Here is a 17,700-nt window from a genome sequence, read left to right on the forward strand (position 1 = left end):
AACAGAAATTATTCATAAGACAGACATGCTACCATACCAGCAATTCTGGAAGTGATGTATGATATATCCAAGTCTCCTTTTGCATAACTGAAATAAGACACATCGGAATTAATATATGGAAATTAACTATCCAGCTGTAAATCCAAATCCCAGGTCTCTCAGGCTCCACCCACCACTTCCATTTCTTCCATCTGAGGATTGCTCCTCACAGCTCAAAGTTTACAGAATAGAAGGTAACTGAAAAACTACTCATATGCACTTGTTACCACAAAATCATCTTTTGGGATGTGGTATGTTTGCCTTCAGTATTTAAATCATTCCAATAGCTCCTACTGCTACTCATAAAGGTTCATTGTAAATATGCAAATAAGTGGCTTCTCAGAGAACCTGAGGACATCTCATTTCTGGGAAGGTATCATTTTAAAGTCTAATAAGAATCCAATAACATCTTAACTGGAGCATGTTTTAATGCTTAAAACAAAGAAGGTTTGTTGAAAGATTGTATTTGAACCAACTAAACACTCCCATACTATTATGTGGGTCAGTTTGCCATGCATCCCCATTTTCTTGATTCCATACAAGTAGAATTTACTTCAATCTCCTCCCTCATTTAAATCATTCCCCTGAAAACTCACTTCCAAAATGCCCATAGTAAGCAAGGCATTAATTACTGTTTTATATATATAACTGTACACAGTTTTTAAAGAGCAGCCTTTAGAAGAGTTGCAATCTCCTAGTGACTTCTTTATTCTAGGCTACCTGCTATGTAACAGGATGCAAAAGCTTAAACAGCCCAGCATAAACCACCACCCTTGAGCATGATCACACAGGTCTGCATTCTTGATTGGCAAAACAAGAACAAACATCACCTACAGAACATGCTTTAGGCATCTCTAACTTTAGTACTGTATAATCTTCAGAATATCAAAATACCATCACAATACTATAGTTTGCATTTAAAGGATACAGAAGTGATTATACAGCACTACTGAAGGAAAGCTTTTACATCATGATGAAGTTTAAAGACACTACTTGAAAGAGCAGACCTGAGATACTGCACTCAGATATCGAGAGAAAACATTACACTGTCTTGGATTCCTTATGGCATGCTAGTAAAGAGTCAGGAAGCTGGAGGGATTGACTAAAGGATTACTGAATTCACAAGGATTTGGAGGAAGACACTATATAAGGCAAGAACAATTATTCTAAAGCAATGACATCAAGGAGTCAGCAAGGAGAACAGCATGATCAGAGTGTCCTAACAATGATACTGAATGAGGGACTCAAGAGAACTGGAAAACATCATATAGAAGTTTGAAACATCATATAGAAGTTTGAGTACCTCACTTGACAAAGCACCGATAAAACTTAACCTTGAAAATCTTGCAGAAAGAGATGGACAAAACACCCAAATAATTTTTATTTCAAGATTCTTTGCATCTTTGGAAGGGCATAACCTCACCATGCAGCTAAAGTAGTAGCACACTGCTGCAGCCAAACTGATTAAGACAGAAATTTACATTCGGAGCTAATCAAAAGTTCTTACCAAAATTAATGATGAACAGTCTTTTGTCTGTTACATACACCTACCATTTTCAAGCAAGAAAACATGCAGATCATTCTAAACACTTCAACTTTTTTGGCATTAAGTTAAAGATTGACCTTGTACAAGATGCTGAGAACAAAGAACAATTATGCCTTCAATGCTGTAACAAAAATTAAGTAGCAATCTGAGATGGACAGACAGATATAGAAAGGCAAAAACGCAAGGTCTCCATATCCATTCCTTTAGGAAATGTTTCAGATATTGACCCTTTACTAGCAACACCATTCTGTACACTTTGCTTTCTACCTTTGTCTAAATTAAACGACCTTATTAGGAGCATGGATCTCACTTTACACAGCTACAGAAAAGCTCCATACACTTTTAAATTAAAATATCCACTGAAAAAGTGTAACATAGTATGTCAGTAATACACAGCATGGCCACCTCAAGCTTGCTGTTTTGCAGCAAATGTTGTTTGCCTTTTACAGATTAGTAAGTCTCAGAATGTTAGTGCTTAGTTAAAATATGCAACTGTTACACAAACTGCAGAATTAACAGAAGTTCCCTAAAAGGCGTGACTTATCCGTGAATTACTATTCCATGTTTTCCTTAGACTTTATTATGAAAATTTCAGAGCTACTTCAGTATTAAGACTGAATCACTATTACTGTATTTCTAGTGGAATGCTTCATGTCAGACTTTGGTACCTAGGAGGCTGCTTTAAATCACGGGAAGACAAAAAATATGCACAGCAATTGTGCAGTCTATTCCTCACACTTATTTGCATTCCTTCACATTTCAAGATATAGTCCTGTAACTAAATCTGAAAAAGCTTTTGCAATTTCTCTTTACTTGGAGACCTTCTGCACTGGACTAAGTATCAGGAAGGAAGCCTTTCCTAGTTACAGAGCTAACAGCAGCACACATTTTATTTACATAAAGATATTACTGGCAGGTGACAAGAATGGAAAAATCTTCAAACAAATCAACACATCGCATGAAAAGCTTCTGGCTTATGACCCACATGAAAAGCCTAAAATAAAGTGTACGTTAAGACTCCAATTATTAACCTAAACAGGAAACTTATCATACCAATATTGAGTCCCTTTTCATTACAAAAAAACCTTGAAGTAACCTGATACCATCAGAAAAGTCTAATGAGAAATATAGCAAATGAAATAATTTATTAATTCCCATTGTGCAGTGTAAACGTCTGAACAAAACCAGAATTTTTAGTTATATGACAAAACCTCTTCACTGTGTAAAAAAGGTTGGCAGTATCAATCTTGCCAGATAACTGCATTTAAACACTATGCCTAATACTAAACAAAAAAAATAATTCCAGCAATTAAAATTAAATTCACAAAACAAGCTGGTTAACACTAAGCACAAAATTTTTGAACAGTACATAGTTACCTTGAGTTAATAACAGACGAAAATGGGAAAGAAAGAACAAAATGGCAGACTAGTCAGTATGGCAACAAGGTGAGTAAACAAGTATCACCGTCAGTCAAATAAAGCTTTATGTAATCTTCCTCCAGCTAGCATCCCTATACTCACACCAAGCAAAAGCCATCTAAGCACAACCATCCTGGCCTTAGCTTTTTTTTTAAGCTAGGAGGAAGCGCAGCAAATTCACATCTTGCTTCATAAAATTAGATTAATCGTTCAACTATCTAGTGCAACTCAAATTCATGAAATATTAGTGCTGCACCAAGAAACAAAATTACCTTAGAAGCAAAGTAAGCTAGTCATAAAAGCTATCTGTTCCCTAAATTCTTAGATCAAACTTCAGGGACAAAGACTGTTCTGGTGGAACAGAAGACTGACCACCAGCTGTGGGCTATGAGTATCAATTGAAATTGGATGCATATAACATTTACTGGGTATGTTGGAAGGGGTTTTTGGCTGTAAGAAGGCCACCTGTAATCTCCAAATAAGGTAAATTGGGGGACAAGGACAGCTCTCATTCACTCCAATGCCTTGTAACCCGTGACATATATTTTAGTTTTCAGACTGTCACTTACAGGGATGACTAAGAGGCCATCTGACCAAAAACTGAACTAAAATAAAGCCAGGTAGGGGGGATGTGAAAAAAGTAACTTCTATAGCAAATATAAGATACTAGTTTTAATTCTTCCACTACAGTGTTGATTCAATGAGGGGAAAAAAATTCTGACTACAGATAAAGGAAATACTCCGTGATTCAGAAAAGCAGTGATGAGCAAAAAGGAGACACCTCTACCTACCTAGGACTTCAATACAAGAGCGCTTAGATGTGGTGAGGAAAAAATATAGCAAAGAAAAAACAGTTCATTTTGTCCAGGATGTCTGCTGCTTGTGTTAGTTGAAGAGTTACATGAAGGCAGTGAAGGGTACAATAGCAGAAGAGAAATTCTTACATCCTCCTGATGGTATCAGCTGCAGCCACAAGCTTGTAAAGGGAATGACACTGGCAGCACACATACTGGATCGTGACAGACAACAGATATTTCCTATAGTAGATGCAAAGAATTAACACTCTCTCAGTTAAAGCATAGGTAGCTCAAGAAAGTAGTGCCAGTGGCAGGACTCTCAGCAGCATCGTGAATGTTTAAAGCTAAAGAACTTAAGAGACCCTCTCACAGACTCTGCATAAACATTAAGAAATGCTCAAATTCATGGTTTGCCATTTCAGTAAACTATTGAACACAATTAAGGATTAAAATTCTGTGAACACACTATCCAGACCTACCCAGAAATTAAAATAATAGGACCACTAAAAAGAACAACCTGGACCAAAACACCTGAGTAGGACCCCCTCCTGATGAAGCTTGGGAGTTTACACAATTAAAGGAAAAACAACAGCTTGTACAAGGTAATCTGCTGGTTTTAACTCATGGCACATTTACTGACCCTGTCTGGCAAGCCTCTGGCAATTCTCCAAAACCCACAGAGCTACTGCCCTCCCCTTCAGCTGGAGAAGGGTTGCATTTTGTTGATCTAATTTTGATACCATGATCCTCCCACTTAAGAGTTACAAACCAAAATCAAGTCAGCAAACAATTACCTTCACAAGCTACTCAGTGCTAATCAATATCCACATATGCAACTTTCTTTAGTGTAACAGAGTAAGATGCAAAGATGTTCTTAAAGATGTTCTCTTTGACTAAGAACATTCAGTAAGTTCCACAGGACACACTAAAAATATCTGCAACAGCACTTCGATCCATGATAGACACTCAGACACTATGACAATTAACTAATGATACTGGATAAAGTTTGAAGCAACTTAGAGGATTTCAGCAGTTTATTTTCCACTCAAATTTAAAGATAAATTCATTCTGGACAGCACTATACAGCCTCACATTCCATCTCAGTCATACTTTTCCTTTTTCCAAAAAAGGGGATTGTAAATAAGGTTTCAATTGTAGAGTTCAACCAGATTGCTAACCAGCCATTGAGAAGTAGCACAGTAAACAGTAACTCCGCAGGAATATGATAGGAACTAGACAATTATTTTGGATAGTCACTGTAATCTAAACAAATTGTAGAGAAGTGTATGTGAACTGGGTAGAATCTTTTCAGACAGCAAGGATTCACTAACCTACATTTCATAAGCAGCAAAATCAGCTCTGCTTGGATATACAGTTACTGTTTTATTCCTTCCATACTGCACTACAGAAATAAAGAAAACCAATAAATAGCAAAAAGCAACAAAAAAAAGCAAGAGAAACAAGAATAAGGTGCTGGGTAATATGAGGCATTCCTATACTGTAAGGTCATTTTTAGACAGCTCTTATCTACTGGCAAACAGCAAAACAGTAGAAGATGAAATTCCATAGATAATTACAAGTCCAGCAGCCACTAAGGAAGGAACTGCTTGCAAGAGCAGGAAGAAGAAATTTCTTCAGTAAGACTGATGGAAGCATAACAAATGCAGAAAGTCATCTGGCGACAAAAGAACAAGAAGAGTTAAGTGCAGGAGTACTTCAGAAATAGTATACAATCAAAACACTCAGGTCAACTTCAGGTGCAGAAGAGTAAGATCAAGTAGACAAACAACAGGGTGGGAAAACAGAGCTCAACTTCAAAGGAGCATAAGAGGAATTTAAGTGTTATCTCCCACAAGGAAGACAAATCTAACTTCTCTGCTACAAAACTTAAAAGGAAAAAAGTAAGCAAAACTGGCCAAAGTTAAGATAAGAAATTAAGTACCTTTAAGTTCATAAATAGTATAGCTAGTATAGCTATCAAAGAATCTGTAGCATATTTACATTTCCATGTTTTACCACACTGATTTTTAACAAGGTACAAGAGGAACAGAAGTAAGACTGAAGGCGAGAGGAAGATCAGTTCCAGAGAAGTTAGCAGGTCCAATAGGAGATAAAGGACAGAGACCTCCAAGACAGCATACGCCAAAGAAAAAAATGGAGAGGACTTCAGTTGTAGTTCATCATGTTACTTCATATATAGGAATAAGAACCAAAAGGACAGAATGTGGGAGGCAAAGCATTGGGAAGAGGCACTTTTCCCAAATGCAAAACTGTAAAACTCAACCCTAACCCCTAGAAGAGAAAAGGTTCTCCTGGCCATGTGGACAATAAATACATCCGTACATTAATTCCTTCCCTTTTGATTTCCAGTGGAAGGCAGACATCTTCACTCCCCACAGAGAAGTGCTGCAGCACATTAAGAGGAAGGCATTTCAAAACTAACAGGTAATAAAATATCAGCCACAGTGCATCTCAACACTGCAAGGACAAGCACACTAGCTATATTTATCCTAAACTCCACCATTGTCCACATATTGCCTAGCAATCTTGCTCCAGTCTAGATGGAACTGACCTCAGGCATGGATACTCAGACTGAGTTGGGCTGACTGACTTAAATTCATACAGCTGGGTTTAAGAACGAAACCACACCACCTACCACAGGCAGTGCAAATTTTAAGCTTCTAACACAAGCTATATGTTTCCTAGAATTTTGCAAAGCTGCTATTCAGTCACTGCTTTTTGTCATGCAGCTGTTCATTCCTCTACTCCTCCCTGCCTTTTGAGTCAGTGTGGATCCTTCAGGGTAGACAACTGATGAAAAGTTTGATGCCACGGTGCCAATTAGTTTTATCTGTAGAACCTTTGAAAACAAAACCAAAGCTGCATACTCTTTGGTGACCTTTAAAATAGAAGATCTTGCCTTTCTGTTGAAGCCACACACAGGAAGTTCGAACGGACTGAACAGAACAGCTAAAAATGCACTTCAAGTGGCTACAGAGGTGCCAGAACAACAGTTCTCTGAACTATCTGAACATTAAAAACAGTTTAGAGCAGCACAACAAACAACTTACACTCAGTGGCAGAACAACATATGGCAAAGACACACTTCACAAGCCATAGCACAGTGTCCCAATTAGAGGGACAGAAACCCTATGATGAAGGGACATGGCACAGTATTCCTAAGCAGGCTTTAGTTCAATTGCAGCATTCAGTAGTGACTTACCTTCTTGTCTTAGAATTATTCGTTATGAAAAAGCTTTTACATTGCATAATTTATTATGCATTAAAAATGTATAAAGACAGATTCTGATCATTATTCACACAAAAGTACTGGAAAAACAGTTGCAATGGGACTGAAAAACTGACTAGTAAAAAAATCACACACTAGGTATCTGAGAACATACACAAACCAGAATAGTATTTTCCATGTAATTCAGAGCACAGGAGACAAAATGAGACAAATCTTTCTCATTTTGCCTTAAGTCATTCACCAATCACCTGTACCTGATAATTGTTTGAAAGGGCACAGAATTCCACCTGAAAACTAAACTGGGCAGAAGAGCTCATATGCCATTTCCCTGCAGCTTTATCTTTCATCGCTCCATTTCTTTTCTTCCTCTCCTATTCATGGAGTCCGTATCTACTAATTGATTCATTCTGCTCCTTAACAGTCCTATTCCACAGCTTTCCTCCTTGCTCCCACCCACCTGCTCACCTCTCCCAGGTTTTCAGTATCTGTAAAAAACAGCAGACAGAAGGGAAAGCAGTACTTGTGGATAGGCTTTTCCTTGAACATTCTCAGTGCTAGAATACTATTGTTACAATAACTTTTATATTAATATCATTCAGGGCTAACTAATGGCTTTTAGAGCTCATGTTTGGAAAAGAATGCTGCCTCCAGTCATTTCTGCAGTAATCTCTTAACCCTCCATTTAGAACTCTTACCAGCACCACTTTTTTTTCCTTTTTTTTTTTTTTTTTTACTCACTTGGCCACAGACTGGATAACTTTAGAAGATGTATCCTTAATATTAGTGAAAAATCGCTCTGTTCCACCCCTCAGAATATCAAAGAACCCTCCATAAGTCTGGTCACATTCCGCAACGGTCAGGCCTAGAGTAGTTAAATAAAAATAATTGTACTTTAATATAAGTTACATCCTGGAATGGGCTCCATATTAATGCAAGTTGCCTACAAAGCTGGAAGTGAATATACATATAGACTAAGTCTTGCTTTGAGGCTCACAGTTCTAAAAGAAAGCTTTTTTCTTAACAGTGACCTATACAAAAATGGCCTCTGCATGTCCAAGAAGTGCTAGTCAACTATTTAAAATTTTTAATATTCACATTTAAAAGAAAACAGTACAAAAATCTCTGAAGCTAAAGCATTTATTTCATACCACTTGCGCAGCAATACACTTTTTGCTTGGTATCAATTGCTTAAAATGCAGCATACCATTAGCACATCTACTTAAGCATCTCCACTATAGAGACATTAATGCAGGAATTCAAAAGCAGGTTGGTATAATTAAGTTACATTTTAAGCAAAGACTCCCAGGTAGCACCCTGTTGATATGATCATATACAAACAGTACTTGACCCTACACAAAACATAACTAGATAATCTTTTGAATATAATCCTATTAGGAAGCTGGATACTTCCACAGAAATTGGTGCAGAAACAACATTACTGCTATAAACATTATCCATTTTTAAAAGTTTTCTCTTGCCTTCTCTTTCTCACTGGCAATTCAGCAGACAAGCAACATGGCAAGAAATACCAAGATGGCAGGAAATATGTCACAAAATACTGCCTTGATATTGTCTACATTAATTGAAATGTTAAGCTCCACTTCATATTTAAATACAATATATAAGATGGAGGCAGATATTGCCTTTTCATTTAGTAAGAAATCAGATGCAAGTAAGCCTGTCTAGCCTTTCATTTTGTTATAATGAATGTAAATATTTTCATCTGACTGAACTCTGGAATACCCACTTTATGTCAGCTTTTATTCATGTGATTTCAAAGACAACTTTTGGTTGAACCAATATAGTCCAACTACTGTTCTTCCGTCAGTTGATACCCATGACCCCTTCTCCTCACCAGTGTTGTCCTCTGTGCAAGCATTTCCTTAAACCCTCCCTGCACAACCCCCTCATCACTAGCTGGCAGAAGGCAGCAGTCTGTAGCTAATTCTCAATTACGTAGTAATGAGTGGACAGCCAGTGAGTTGAGCTGCAGCTGCTGCCTCCCACTTATTGGGCCTAATAGACATTTTTCTTTTGGAAATGGAAAAACTAAACAGCTTTAGACTGACGACTCTGTCAGAAATGCTTCAAGCTATCAGTGGGTTCAAAAGGTTTTTTGGGGGAGGGGGAGGCCAGGGGGAGAGGATGGCCAGAGGAAGGAGGCCGGTTCCCAGCCTACTACAGAAGTATTGCTTTCTTACATAGGCTTATAATAGACTAAAGTAAATACACTATCAGGTCAGTGACTCCTTATCATTAATAAGCTACAGCAATCTGTAGCTGACTGCAGTCATAGTCAAAACCCCTGCATTTACTTTTGCATTTCCTATTTCACTCCCTCAACCCTAAGACACCAAAAAACCTGTACTACTTTGTAACTTTATGCTAACATATGCTAACACTGCCATAACATATTTGATGCTAAGTGGTTCTGCTTGGAAAGCAGAGACAAAAGTGTCATTTTCCTATACCAGAAATCCAATGTTGTACACAAACACAGAATATATGCTTATCTCAGTAATTTCAGCCACAAAGTAATGAGGCTTCAGTTGAAATATAGCACTTCTCAGAAGATCAACAGTCCAAATTTAACTCCTCTTAAATTTACCTGTTAGCATTATACATTTTAAGTATCCTACAATTGGTTGAATCAGTTGTGTGTTTAATATAAACCTTTTTTTGGTTGAGCATAAGGATTTAAAGTTTCTCTACAGCTCTTGTTCTTAAAAAGACTATAGCTTATTGTACCAACAAGTGACTTTCATCAAATTTTGACTGATTTATTTTTGCCTCACTTCGTGTCAATAAGGCATTTTGGTTTCAATTATTTTACATCAGGAAACTAAATACTATCCTTTCCAGCAGTGAACTTGAGAAATTTGTATTGGCACATATCAGTATACAGGCAAACTTTGAGGAAATTAGACAGGGTTAGAAACAAAGCTGAATGTAAATTAAAGCTATGTAAATGCAAAGTAGCTAGTAGTTGTACAAAATGTCTATTTAAAATCCCACATTTTTTCCTCACATAAAAGATGTGTTGTTGGTTATATGCTATCTGAGATAGCTCTTTCAGCACATACCTGCATTGTACATATTGTTGAGCTGTCCTGCAGGCTTGGAGCTCTGTGAAACTGAGGTCAGAGACGTCCGAGGCTGAGCATTGTTTCCATAGCCTCCATTTTGCTCCAGAAGCTGTGGAGATTAATATCCACTATGGAGATTTTCGTATTGATTGAGCCAATTATTATGCTTTGCAAGTTACTTTCACTTGGTCCAAACAAGCACACTGCCAGTTACTGAGTCTCAGGAGAAAGCCGGGAACTTAAACATTAATTGATTAACTTGCAGTCCTGTGCATATTAAGCACCGCTATAGGCACCTAAATGAGTTTCAATTTGGTGTTGGCAGAGCCCTCACACACTAGATTTTTTCAGTGCAAGTTAATTATGATTAAATGCAGCATGTCAAACCAAGCACTTACTAAAGAATGACCCGAGATCAAGACAACTCTGTCAATAAGGAGTATGAACTACAGCCAGTTTCCTTTAAGGTCATGCAAGCTCTGTGCTTTAAAAAGCCTATTTTCAAAGATCCTATAAGCGATATAAAACCAATTCAACTAAACTTCAAGACCAGTTAGTGTAAAATTTTCAAAAGGCTTCCAAGGAATAAGAGACCTACTCTCACATTAGTTACTAAACCAATGTTGGGTAAGAGAGGTGAAAAAGGAGACAATCAATAATACCCCTTATGAAAGTTCTTCACCTCTGTGATGGGAGATTTAGGATTCACATTCCTGGCTGCTGCAATCTCCTGCAATTGATTCACAAGTTCAGTGATTGACAACCTCTCCTCTGGGTTCACCTTCAAAGTGCAACCTAAAAATACATACACATATAGATGATTCAGACATTTTTAGAGAAACCTTTCAGACTTTTCTCCTGCAGAAATCAATTTCTTCAGTGTACTTCAATGCAACATGAGCATTCAAACATGTGAAACCAGGTGCAACAACAGCCAACTCCATGTCAAATATCACTGTCATATAACAACTATCAATGAACAAAGACTATTTAGGATTTCACACAAAATACTTCAAAGACCTCTTAATGAACAATATAGGAAGCAACTTTATATTCACATCCAATACGGCTGGAGTTGGTGCCAGATTTTTGGCATTGCAAACTTTCTAGTAATGGATTTCCAGTTTAAACAAAAAAATGTATTTCCAAGGCAGATTCAAAAAAAAGAATGAAACACTAGTCATTCCTGTGGCCTAATCCAAATCTTAACAGTTCATAGCATCAGAAATCATTTTATTCAAAATTAACAAGCAAACAAATTTTAAATAAAACTAAAAGCTATCTGCTAACCTTTTCACTGCCACATAATTAAGCAGAAGTTAACATTTACTACCACTAACAGCATTGCAAGTGCTAAGATACATTCATAAAATACTGAATTAAATAACATTATAAACTTACGAATGAGATCATGAAATACTGAATAGCGGGTGTCATTCTGTGGAATGCCATATTTCCCATTGACTATGCGAAGTTTAGCTCCATCTTCAAATGGATGTTGCCTGAAGCAGAGTAAGTACAGGATACAGCCCAGGGCCTACACAGAGATAATTAAATGCAGAGATATTTAAGTCAAGCATTGAAATTTAAAGCTGAATTTTAAACTACAAAACTGATTAAGTTTCCTAATACTGCTCGCAAATCAAAGGTTTTGGTCTTCAACTGCCAACTCATACAACCCTACAGATATTCCTTTTGCTTTAGATATCAGTTTCATACTTCTTTGAAATAACTAGTCTCTGTATTTTTGAGAACAGAACACTTACTGACACATTAATTTGGCCTATCAATTAGAGAGCACCTGGCAGCAATATTGCTTTCACAAATAGGTTCGGGGACAGGGTAGTTTCTTCAAGCTTTCAGTTTCAGAGATTTTTATTACCCTCTTAAAAATGATTACAACACTTCCATTTCATAAATTTTGCAGCATATAAATATGAACACACTTGCAATATTGAACATGTTTTTGTGTGTTTGTTTGTACAAAAGGCTCAAAGTTTTATTTCACAACTTTGTGCTAGGCTTCTGGGAGACATTTATGAGGAAAGGATTTGGAGTTTTGTACTTCTAATTCAAATGCATTCTGTTACAACAGTGCATCGGCCAGGTAAACATTTAAGTGTTAATCACTTTAAATGACATATTATGCAGATAAAGTTCTCTAAAACAGCTGTTTTCATAAAGATCTACAGAAAATAAGCCTGAAATGACAACTGTCACTTTATGCATTAGTATTTCCTAATAATCAAATAACAACTGTAATCCAAAGGCTATTCAATTCTTTCTAGTAAATAAAATTCTAAATCAATTCCAGAAGAGTTCATTCAAGCCTCAAAAATCACCAGACTGGGACTATCACATTCGAGGTAACTTTCAAGTTCCCTCATGTGTCCAAACCTACAAGACCTATGCAACCTGACTTGGGAAACCAAAGTCAGCAGCCAGTACTGAATTCTAATCTTTGAATAGCCTGAGTATCATAGATTAGTTAGAACAGTTTCATCTGGTATTTAAGTAAATTAAAGTATCAATTAATAGATAAATTATAATGGCAGAATGATGTCACTATAATAAAATAACACTATCCTATGAAAGTTTGGAAATAAAGCATCCAATACAGAAAATGCTTGCACAACAGACTGGAAAATTCCTCCTCAGTATTTCTTCTGAACCCCAGCATACAGGGGCTTGTAGTCAGATAAATAAAGCAAGCATGAGAAAGACCTAAGAAATTTATTACCTCCAGTCCTCCTTGCACACCGACTCAAACTGCCATTCGTTGCCAATTTATACCAAGAACAGTTTCAAAGATTTGTATGTTATTAAAATCTATCTCAAAGAGTTGACATTTAGCCACACCAGACCCAGTGTAAAGTAGATATTTACTGGTTCTCAATCCACGGCCAGAAATAAAGAGCATATATTGCGTTTCATTGTACAGCAAGTACATTTTTGCTAGTCTGCATGGTGATGTAAAATACTTCTGAACTATACACACTGAAGCACCAGGTCTACATTAATCTACTACTGAAGTATAAGAAACATCTAATCTGTCACAGAAATATCTATTTCCAAAGCAGTGAGACAGACCACAGTATAGCTGAAGCAGTGAAACTACTTCCTGAGCAGACACCAACCACATAAGACAGCATCCCCAGTCACCAGGGCGGGAGGAGCACCAAGACTATCACCTGAACACACAAAAAGTAAAGAGACCACTTAGATTTGATCTTTGCTTTAGCTGATAAAGAAGGTTTTTCTTTCGTCCTCCATCTGCACAGTTTAGAATTCTAACAGTGATTTATTTTGAATACTTCAAACACCTATAGCAATTCAACTTGACTAAAAGGCAATTCCAATTACATTGAGGCATTCCTCACTCAAAGCTGCTGCCATCAGCACAGCTTCAGCATTGATATTCTTAACAGAAGGGCCTGCTTCCCAAAGATGTGGTGTCCAAAGTGGCACACTGTCCCACCACAGAAGCTGTCTGGATCAGTCTGAGAACTTATACCAACAGCAAAAACAGCAACATACTTCAATAACCAAAAATAACTAGAAATGACTTCCTGACGTGCAGCAGGGTTAGGGAATGCACTCCTAATTCTTACTGATCTGTAAGGGTCATGTAACATTGCGTTGCTTTGCCTGATGAAGGATGAGAAATATCTAATTCATTTTATGCAAGCACCTAATCTATTAGCCTGCTAACTGTGATTACATTTCCATTCTCTGCAGAGGCCGTACATCCACCGGTGTTTGCTACCATTCCTAGAAGAATTTCAGGTTCACCCTCTTCCATCAAGGCAATAAAACTACAGCAGTGCCAGGGTTGTTTTGGCATGTAAAAATCAAGAGCATTTATAACAGCAGTCTTCTTAAAACCTACAGATTCCATGCACTGAGCAAGCAATCTTCAAACTACCCTAGAGTGAAATCTATATGCTCTTCTCAGTCAGCAATTCAGCACCCGTAAATATACAATTAGATGTTATTTCTGAAGAGCTTCAGTTTAGCCATCTGCCTATCACATTTCTCATCCAGTTACCTAGTATCTTGAAGTAGATTAAGCTCTGGATGACTTTAAATTTCAATACATTGTTTCATATTATTTCACCTAAGACATTACTCACCCATTTTATCTAGTCTTCCCTACAACAATCAATCACCAGTTAAATTCCCATTACAACACACCTTCTATGCTTTCATAGTCAGCCACTTTTTTCAAAAGCGAGGTTGTAATCACACAGCTGGATGTCCAATATTTGTTAACTAGCTTCCTGAAAGGCACCAGCCTCACAACATCAGTATATCAGGAAATCCACTGAATATATTTATCCAATTTATCAGAACAAATTCATTTTTTTTAAATACTCGGAAGACAAGGATACAAGTAATAACCAAAATCACAATTACTTAATTCTAGAATATTAATGTTTTGTCCCTTGTGCCTTTCAATTATTTTGTCTGGCATTAAAAATAACAATTCAACACAATCCACATGATCTCTCAAGTTTCCTGAAAGCTTCTCCTTTAATTCCCCTCAAAGTACAGAATCTGTTGATTCTGACTTCCAGAGACTGCTGCAGTCTAAATTTTTCCTGTAAATCTAGGAAGAGGTACGTTTTATTTTGGAACTCAGTCTGGTTTTAATGTCACACCCTCACCATTCTAGATGAAGTGTTTACTCTAGTTTATTTAAACTTCCATCATTTGACGGAACTTTCTGTGAAGACAGTTTCTAGTATTAATTATGCTGGGAAGGCGTTAGTCTGACAAGATCAAGCACATGAACAAGAAAAACACCCTGATGTTTGGGAAGAGGACCCTAGGAGGAAAAGGAAACCCAGCTATCCTTTCTGAATTTTTACTGTCATTCATATTTTGTATTAGGAATTAGCATGGCAAACACCGTCTAAGATCTCAGAGTACTCTAAAAAACAGGATTAAGACAAAAACCGCACACTGGATGTATGTTAGAAAAAACTAGGAAAAGTACCAAAAATAGTGGTTAAAAACCAACAACTTCTGGAGTAATCCTGGCAGAATAAAAGAATGCAATAATGTTAGCAACAAAAAAACTTGTACTTACATTGCTAAAATGAGTCTTAAATCATGCTAAATTACTCAAAGTCACATGAATGGTAGAAAGCCCACTGAACTACTGGAAATTGTGTTCAGGGATCAGCATTAGTTAGTGACAAGCAACTGACAAACAGAAATCTTTAAAGAGGAAACGGTAAAAGGAAATTATTTTTTCCTTCCTTATCTGAGGATGGCGTTTTGTGCTGGTTTGGTTACAAAGCCTGTAAGTGCCTGTTATTTTTCCTCAGGCCAGCTTGCAGATAAGGAGAAATAGACTTAATGGGATGACAAGTTTTATGGTATAACTGCATGAATACTCCAAAGAACTTTCTGAATGAAATTAAACTACATTAAATCTACAGAGAGATGACCGTTCATAATTAAAAGCTACAGCATGTCTTACACAGAGTAAGAACAACATCTTACACGGCACTGGCAAGGAGAACAACTCTGAAGTTTTGCTTTTAAACATATTCCAAAATCCACACATTTCCAGAAATTTGGAAGAGAAGAAATACATGAAAGGGCTTGCAAGATAAGGATAATTCAAACAGAGAAAAATCTCTATGACAAGGTAAAGCCTGTCATGTCACTTCAGTTGAATTCCATTGAATTTCAGTTCAGGAAATCACATTAATTAGAAAGGAACTGAACCAAAAGTCTGTTTTCAGTGTTTATTCTTCTGAAAATCTCTCAACTAAGTAGAAATCTACAGGAAAAAAAATGAATAGATCAAAAGAATCTCTGATTTTATATCTAGTCACATTCCTGACTGAGGAGTCTATATGATTGGTAACTAACATTTCGCCCATGCTGCTGTTCTACACAAGACATTGTCTCCTTTGTATTTTTAAGCTCAAACAATGACAAGCACACAGATGGTAACCATGAGTGTTACTTGCTTCATGTGCTTTCTTGGAGAAATTGTTTTGTTTATGCTAACTAAGCTACAGATCAGCTATGCTTCCTGAGATGGTGTCACATTCTACTGCCAAATACTTTGCATGGTTTCACTGAACCCAGAGAATAAAGGAAAAACAATCACAGGTTCCAAAGAAAACATAACAAATGGTACATAGACCTTCTGCCAAAGAGGCAGAAAGGTCCCCTGACACCTAATGAGTCAGGAGAAGATAAATGTCATGTTAGTATTAACAGATACAGATTCTAAACAAAAAAATTGTCCTTTTGGTTGAGGCTTCTGATAAATTATCACTGTGTGTTTAACTGGATGTGATTTTGGTTCAGATTCCTAGTACTAAGGCATGTGGTGTGACAGTTTTCAGAAAAACTTATCTCTCTTGGTATTTTTCCACATGCCAGAAGGAAGCAACTTACAGTTGTAGACATTGAATAAAAGTGTTATCAGTACCTCATCACTAATTTAAGAAACTGAATGAAGTTAGATTCCAAACGAAGACTTTTAAAGCACCAGTTGTTACACTTTCTCAATTTTCTGTCCTTTGATACCAAAAGTCAAGTTGACAATACAGGTATAGTTGAAAAGCTTGACACCTACCTCTAAGGCACATGCAATAAACTAAAAATACTCAGTGCAATGTTACTGGGCAGCACATCGGTACTATTTTAGTATTACACAATTGAAAAAAGCAGTAGAAACTCCTCAGTCAGACGTATCCTTAACTCTGGCTACTGCTTTTTTCAGTGAATCTGAACACTTGTACATAGATGCACTACCTAGACAACCAATTTTAACTGAACTTAGCAATCAGTTGTCCCAGTATTTCATGCATGGCAGAGTATGAAATGCAAGAATTTGAATCCAAAGAGTAAAAATATTAAGTCTCTGTGGTGGCAAGCTCCATCTAAGGAGCAGTTCTACTGAAAATCAAAGACAGTTCAGCATTATTTTTCATAGTGGAAGTCAAGCTGAAGATAGGAGAAAACTCTGAAGTCTATACCTCAAATCAATTTAAATAGTATGAATTGAATGTCTAAATATCCCACACTTCTTTCCATGTAGGAGTTTTTGTATTTAATCAGCAAATCAAAATCAAAAGACTGCAGAATCAGCTTCATTATGACAAAAACAGCTACAATACAAGAAAAAAATTCTTACCCATATGTCTTGTTTTTCACCAATTGGAAAATTTGAATACAAGTCTATCATCTCTGGTGCCCTGTACATTGGCGTGGTATTCCTTGTAATCTGCAGAAGATAGAATTTCTTTAAGCAGAAACTTGAATAATATGCTCTAACAACATTCAGCCAAGGAAACAGCTGTCTATGTAGAATGGATAGCACTAACATTGAAAGTTAATAGGAGAAATAGTCATCAAGGTAGAAGCCATCAATTCAAACCTACAATAGTGACAGAGGCTTTGACATAGTGCTGGATAAAGGTTATAGGATTCTTAATTACAATTAAATAGCATGGTGATCTTCAAGAGTCCTTCCAAACTGCAAGGCAAGTAAAGCAAAAACACTATGTTCTACATAAGGCAAAAGCGGGAAGG

At 36.8% G+C, this 17,700-nt stretch overlaps 1 protein-coding gene across 1 annotated transcript in view; it reads right to left on the reverse strand.

Annotated features, from left to right (window-relative positions):
- GAK (cyclin G associated kinase) overlaps positions 1-17,700 on the reverse strand; it is an 81,414-nt gene that overhangs the window by 42,735 nt on the left and 20,979 nt on the right. Inside the window, exons 7-12 of the mRNA XM_026098686.2 lie at positions 17,303-17,392; positions 11,539-11,674; positions 10,820-10,932; positions 10,135-10,246; positions 7,790-7,913; positions 38-87 (exon numbers count right to left, since the gene is read on the reverse strand). Coding sequence (XP_025954471.1) covers positions 38-87; positions 7,790-7,913; positions 10,135-10,246; positions 10,820-10,932; positions 11,539-11,674; positions 17,303-17,392 — 625 coding nt within the window. The remainder of the gene's footprint in view (positions 1-37; positions 88-7,789; positions 7,914-10,134; positions 10,247-10,819; positions 10,933-11,538; positions 11,675-17,302; positions 17,393-17,700) is intronic.

The sequence above is a fragment of the Dromaius novaehollandiae genome, chromosome Z (genome assembly GCF_036370855.1).
Source record: "Dromaius novaehollandiae isolate bDroNov1 chromosome Z, bDroNov1.hap1, whole genome shotgun sequence".
Lineage (NCBI taxonomy): Eukaryota > Metazoa > Chordata > Aves > Casuariiformes > Dromaiidae > Dromaius > Dromaius novaehollandiae.